The 6,610-nt window shown below is 50.8% G+C and overlaps 1 protein-coding gene across 1 annotated transcript; it reads right to left on the bottom strand.

The window, feature by feature from the left end:
* Positions 1-4,356: 4,356 nt before the first annotated feature.
* On the bottom strand, positions 4,357-6,009 carry LOC147341007 (EKC/KEOPS complex subunit LAGE3-like). Its single transcript, XM_086389412.1, has 3 exons — positions 5,560-6,009; positions 5,103-5,231; positions 4,357-4,928 (listed from the first exon to the last, which is right to left on the bottom strand). Exons 1-3 carry the CDS (start codon positions 5,826-5,828, stop codon positions 4,805-4,807), a joined length of 522 nt encoding a protein of 173 aa, XP_086245538.1. The 5' UTR covers positions 5,829-6,009; the 3' UTR covers positions 4,357-4,804.
* Positions 6,010-6,610: the final 601 nt, after the last annotated feature.

Genomic DNA, 6,610 nt, shown 5'->3' with positions numbered 1-6,610 from the left:
TTGATCCCTAGGTCAGAAAGATCCCTTGGAGGAAGAAATGGCAACCCACTCAAGTATTCTTACCTGGAAAATTCCATGGACAGAGGAGCCTGGCAGGCTATAATCCATGGGGTTACAGAGAGTCGAACACAACTGAGTGACTGAGCACACCTTATCTGCAGATAACCTGATCATACAATACATGTATAAAATACAGTGTAATTCACAGAACTACTGAAACTATCAGCAAATCTGGTGAGGTTGCAGGAAAACACTAGACATTTTAGGGCGCTAACTCCTTCCTCAAAGACCTAACTAATTGTCCCTAAGCTTTTCTACATTGCTCTAAAACAAGGTCAGTAGGCCATAAAGTTACAGATCTAGTGTTTCTGAGTTGTTTGATCTTCTGCAAGCTAAGCTTTTTACTTTGGGAAGAATCAGACCTACTGATAACAGGTGCTGGGCAAACTAGAATTCTGGTGGGAGGGCACACTTTTGAGTAGCAGCCACCTACTGTAGACCAATAACCTTAAAAATAAGTAGAAATGTGAATTTTTAAGTCCATACTTCTACCCTTTGGAATCTATCTTGAGGAAATTACCAGTCAGGCAAAGACTTATACAGACGATTTCTGCTGAATCATTAATAGGGAAAAATGGAAACATATTAAATGCTTAACACTTACATTATAGTACTTCTTTTATGCATCCAAGTACATGTTTTTGAAGAAATTTTAGAAGGAAAAAAATGCTTATATGTTAAATAAAAATAATTTGAGGAAAAATTAATCCTGAACATGCAACAATTACATTATTGTTATATATGAAGTGACAGTCTCTCAGTTGTGTCTGACACTGTGACCCCATGAACTATACAATCCATAGAATTCTCCAGTCCAGAATCCTGGAGTGCATAGCCTTTCCCTAATCAGGGGATCTTCCCAACCCAGGGATCGAACACAGGTCTCCCACATTGCAAGCAGATTCTTTACCAGCTGAGCCATATAAATGCCACTATAAAACTAAGAAAATATTCCAAAATATGGGCAGCAGTTAATGCTGAATAACAAGACATAATACATTTTATTTTTTTTCAATTTCTTAAATTGTCTTCAATTACACTGTACTACTAGACTATCTGAAGCCCAGAACCTTCCCTTGAAACCAAGGACAAAGGCAAGAAACTGTGGAGGCGCAGTATTTGCAAATATATTTGGACACAGAATGATAGTTCAGCTTTATTTTATGCTACAAGAAATATTGAAACACCCTCCTCCTCCAGCCAGAGGAAAACAACAGGGCCAAGAGTGCCCAAAGGCCAATATAAGCAAATAGTTAGGCCCCCATAATAAATCAGCAACCAGTGTAGGAATCAATGTCCTGGGGAAGGATGCACTGCCTAGGGTAATCTTAGACGCTCTTTCTTGGCCTAGGATTAGGGATAACCAGGGTCACAAAGTACCCTGTAATCGGTCGGTTGATCCCAACTAACAGGAAAATCTGCTTGAGACAGGAGATGATAGAAATTCGGAGGTGGCCACCGTTTTTAGCAGTCAGCCAGCTAAAAGGGAGGGAAAAAGAAAATCAAATTAAATGTGGGAACTGTTCCTCTAATTCTCTCTGCCCTCTCAGCTGGTGACAGGCTCACTGCATATATCTACATCCTCAGACTTCACCTTTGTGGGGGTCTCCAATTGACTGTTAGAATGACCCCAGACATCTGCCACCCACCCAGGCCCCTTTGCAAACTAACATTGCTAGGATGCTGCCCTTCACTGTGAGCTCCTTCCCTACTGCCCTGCGGTAGGGCTGGACATGTGGGCTCAGGGACTGGCGGGCCATCTCTGCTTCCATGGGTGACGGGAAGAGCACTATGATGGAGCTGGTGGCGGCGAGGTTAAGGGACCATCTCACACCAACCTTGCCTGTGCCTCAGGCCTACTCTTCACTTAGAGGCCTGTTTCCTTCTGGCCGTTCTCACTTGTCTCCATCCCCACCCCAAGTCTGCTCCCTGCCCTTCCAGTCCCTCAGGCCATCTGCCCCTTCCATCTCTCCCTGCTGCCACTGACTCATAGCCCTGAGGCCAGACCCCCCCAGCCGTCTTCTTGGTCTCCCTCCCCACAGCCTTTCCTATCCCCAGGCTGACTGCTTTCTCTCCATTCCAATGTCTACAGTAGGCCCATTCCTCCCTGGTCCAGTCCCTTGCCTTTCTTCAAATAGGATACAAATTGAAAAGGTGACTTCTTGGTCTTCTGGCCACGGGCGGCACATGGCCACCAAGTCCCAATGCAGCATGTCCACCAGGTCATGGCCTGACGTGTCCTCCTGGCCCCGGGGTGGCGTACCACCAGGCCCTGGCGCCACATGTCCACCTGGTCCTGGGACAGTGTTGCCACCCAGCCCTGGCATGGCTAGTCCACCTGGCCAAGGCACAGCATGTCCACCAGGCCCTGCCAAGGCCTGTCTGCCCAAGCCTGGCAAGGCGTCTCCGCCAGGTCCTGGAGTGTGAGGTACATGCGCCGGCTCTGGGGCTCCAGCCATGCCTGCACCTGCCTCTCCCATGCCTCCCAGGCCCTGGTGCCCTTCAAGGCCATTTGGGTCACCAGGTTCTTCCGCACCTCCCTGGCCTTCAGCATCTCCTGCCACGCCACCTCCGCTGGCACCTGGTCTGCGGCCTCCAGAACCACTCACGCTGCAGGTCAGCCCACCAAGGCCAGCCGGACTGTCTGAGGGGCTGAGGCACCCAAAGGAAACCACGCCCCTGGGTGGGTAACGTCACTATGGGCGCCGAGAACGCCTGCACACTCAGGCCCTGATGCCAGTCCCAGGATGTCCCCCTTAGGTGGTTATGAGCACGTCAGTGTTTCCCGCCAAACGTGGAAACACCAAGTGAGCTCCTTCCCCTTAGACCTCTGCTGCCATGTTCACATGTGACCCTCCTGCTGACTTCAGCCTCTGGAAGAGAGTCGAGCACCAGGGCCAGGCCCGGGGGATCCCATTGGTCTTCCACACATAGCTCAAGTCTGCGTCCTTGTCTGTGCATGTGGGCATGTGCATCCTTGTCTGTGCATGTGGGCATATGCAGGTGCATGCACATGGGGGTGCGAGACCAGGCTGTTCCTGCCCACCTGGGGAGGGAAGCAGGGACTACTGTTGGGCCCACTGCGGAAGGCATGGGGTAGGGCTGCCTGGGGGTCCAGGCACACAGAATGCAGGGACTCCAGGCTGTGGGCATGCCCCAGGCTCCTCAGAAGCACTGGATGAACCAGCTAGACTCAAGGGCAGAGGGAAGGGCCATGTTGCCCTGGACACCTGCAGTCTCCTGCTCTCTGCTGGCACAACTCTCATGGCCTTTCCCTTCCCAGGAACAGTGTCTTGAGGCTGTCTGGAGGGGTGGAGGTACCGGGGGACCTCAACTGGGAGGTGACCCTGTATCTGATAGCCTGCTGGTCTACTTCTGTCTACAAGGGGAGTCAAGTCAACAGGCAAGATACAGCCGGGGGAGACCACGGGGCTGGGGCAGCACTGCCTGGGTGTGGGATGCATCTGCCAGACCACTGGTGCCACGGGAGGTGACTGCATCAGGGATTGTACTTCAATCCGGCCCCTGAGCCCCACCCCCTGGCCGGAGAGTCCTCTCAGCCCTCCAAATCCAAGGCCAGCAGCCTTCCCCCACCCCTACCCCCACTGGAGGGGAAGAGGCACCAGCAGTGGCTGACCATTTCCTGTGTGTGGGGCATCCCTGTCCCACCTTCCTACCTTCCCAGTTTCTGTTGATTCTGGCTCCCAGTCAGTTTTAGGGTGTGCAAAGACCTGGTCTACTGCCTGTGTCTGTGCCCTGCTCTGTGGCCAAGAGGACCCCAGTGGGGAGCCTGGACATGTCAATGTATGGTAAAAACCACTATGATATTGTAATTAGCCTCCAATTTAAAAGATAAATTAATTTAAACAAAAGAAGTAAACATTTAGGTCAGTATTTCTAATTTTTGGAATATATTAATACTTTAAGGAAATAACTATTAATGGAAAGACTTATAAATTCCACTAAATCATTAACCATAGTAATGTAAAAAGTGGAAACAAATGTTCCATAATTACATTATTGTTGGTTTTTTTTTTATTTAAAGACCCAATCTTAATTTTTTGGTCACGCCACATGACATGTGGGATCTTAGTTCTGCTGCCAGGGATTGAACCTGCAGCCCTTACACTGGAAGTGCAAGTCTTATCCACTGGACTGCTTGGGAAGTCCCAATAATTACATTATAATGCATCTTATATCTATTCAATAACACATTTCTTAAGAGATTTTAGAAAGTGGAAAAGCTAGTATATTAAATGAAAAAAGTTCAGGAAAAAATTTAAACTTGATAAGTTCTACATCACATGCTGTTATACGTTTAATATGCAAGTACAACCAGAAAATATTCTTAAATGTTGACAGTATTTAGTGCTGAACATAGGGCTCGGTTTTCATTGTCCGAAATTATTTCCAATTCCCTTGTAACTGAATTCAAATATCTGAATTTCAGAACCTTCCCTCTAACACGAGAACAAAGATAAAAAGTGTTTTTAAAATCCAGAAGCGCATTAGCTGAAAGGAAACTAGGGCACAAAAAGTGACTTAGTTTTATTTTCTGCTGTAATAAGCACTGAAGCATCCCACTCCTCAAGCAGCAGGGAAACAAAGCAAGTGAACCGCAAGAGACCAAAGGCCAGTACAGGCCAAAACTTAGACTCAAATAACAAAGTGGCAATGACTCTTAGGTTGAATTCCCTATGCCCTGCCGAGTAGGGGACACAAGGTTAGGCCTCAGCCCCTTTCCTCAGCTTCGGCTTTGGCGAGGTGGGAGCCCGAGGCTCCGAATGTTCCGAATCACCAGGGAAAGCTGATCGAGGAACGGGTTCATGGAAAGTCGGATGAAAGCAAGGTCGTCAGCAGTCCATCTACTAAAAGCAGGGAAAAGAAAATCAGGCCAAAGGGAAGATTGCTCTTCCCAGGGTACCAGCCCCCCTCCTTATACCAAGCCCCTCAGTGTCTCCATCATAGCATGCTTAAGAGGGAGCCTAGACCACAGCACCTGCCACCCCCCACTCCCCAAGGCAAACTCGTCTGGAACTGACACAAGCAGGTCACTGCCATTCACTGCAAATTCCTTCCGAATCAATCCTTGGTGGCGTTGGGCATCTGGGAGCAGAGATCTGCGAGCCATGTCTGCCTCCAGGGGTGACTGGAAGGGCACTCTGAGTGTGCTGGGAGAGACACGGTTAAGGCACCATCCATTACAGAATTTGCTGGTATCTCGGGCTTCCTCACACCTCAGAGGCCCGTTTTTACCCCAGGATGCCAGGCTCCCGACGACAACCTGAGACTACCCTCAGGTGTCTCCGTAACCCTTGGGTCCATCTTCCCCACCCTCCAGGCTCCTCAGGCCTTGACAACCTCCTTTCCTTCCAGGCTGCCCAGTCCTGCTGCCCCGGATAGCCCCCGTGCTCCCTTCTATCCCTTCCTCAGGCTGCCGGCATGTTTCCCGCCACCATACCACTGACCGTGCCCAGGGAGGCTCCATGAAAAGGATACAGCACCACCTCTCCACGTCTAGGTCTTACAGCCAAGGGTGCTACATCTCCAGCAGATCCTACGCCACCTGGTGCCTGCTCACCTTGGGGACGAGCTACAGCAGCTTCCATCACCGCTCTTCCTCTGCCAGGCCCACCCCGGCCTTGTGGGGCTCGGCGAACAGCCTCACCTTCAGCGCTGCCTGAACCACTCTGGCAAGCAGGTATTCTGGAGCTCTGCTGGTCATCTCGGCCCTCTGCACCACCGGCGCCACCACCCGATGCCTGCATGGCTGCTGCGCGTCTCCCTCAGACTGCGAATAAGGGGCGGAGAGACTGGGCCCCTCACGAAGTCCCTCCCCTTCTGCGCAAGGACGCAAAAGTTGCGCCTGCGCACACACCCCATCCACCCACGGGCTGCTATGGAGACCCCGTGACGCTGGCGGGACTCAGCTCCCTCACAATGCCACCACGTTCCTTTCAGGTGCCCCTCTATGCGCCTGCGCACACGGGCCCCTCCAGTGCTGGCTCAGATGGCGTGGAATGGACCTCGCCAAGTGTCCACAGAGACGCCACTGAGACACAAATGCCGACTTTCCAGTCTCAAGGCCTGAAGCTAGTTCCACAATGCAACTTTGATTTCTCCACCGTATGCCTCAGAAGGGTCTCACTGGAGTAAGGTGGGAGTCGAGGGCAAGGGGCCAAGCCACACGATGCACCAGCATCACGTCTCTGCCCACTCCACATCATACCTGTGCTCTTTGACCATAGTGATCGCTAGCACTTCCTATGGTCTATGCGTTATTTCAGGTGCTTTCATGTGTTAGTCCATCACGTCAGTTTTCAGATAGTGTTGCCATAGCGCAGGCTTCCTTTGTGGCTCAGCTGGTAAAGAATCTGCCTGCAACGCGGGAGACCTCACTTCGATCCCTGGGTTGGGAAGATCCTCTCGAGAAGGGAAAGGCCACCCACTCAGTATTCTGGCCTAGACAATTCCATGGACTGTGTAGTCCATGGGGTTGCAAAGAGTCAGACACGACTGAGTGACTTTCACTTCACTTAGTAAAATGAGA

The sequence above is a fragment of the Bos grunniens genome, chromosome X (genome assembly GCF_055505025.1).
Source record: "Bos grunniens cultivar Pamir isolate PY7600 chromosome X, Bosgru_T2T1.0, whole genome shotgun sequence".
In the NCBI taxonomy this organism is placed as follows: domain Eukaryota; kingdom Metazoa; phylum Chordata; class Mammalia; order Artiodactyla; family Bovidae; genus Bos; species Bos grunniens.
The sequence above is the reverse complement of the archived record's forward strand: the minus strand, read 5'-3'. Positions and strand labels throughout refer to the sequence as shown.

What these genes read in the sequence shown, in the direction of transcription:
- LOC147341007 (XM_086389412.1), bottom strand. Translation starts at nt 5,828, where the DNA reads ATGCAGGCATCGGGTGGTGGCGCCGGTGGTGCAGAGGGCCGAGATGAC. An exon ending in AGACGTGGAGAGGTGGTGCT is followed by an intron (nt 5,232 to 5,559) that starts GTATCCTTTTCA and finishes TGTCTCTCCCAG; the next exon opens with CACACTCAGAGTGCCCTTCC. An exon ending in AATGGCAGTGACCTGCTTGT is followed by an intron (nt 4,929 to 5,102) that starts GTCAGTTCCAGA and finishes CCCTGCTTTTAG; the next exon opens with TAGATGGACTGCTGACGACC.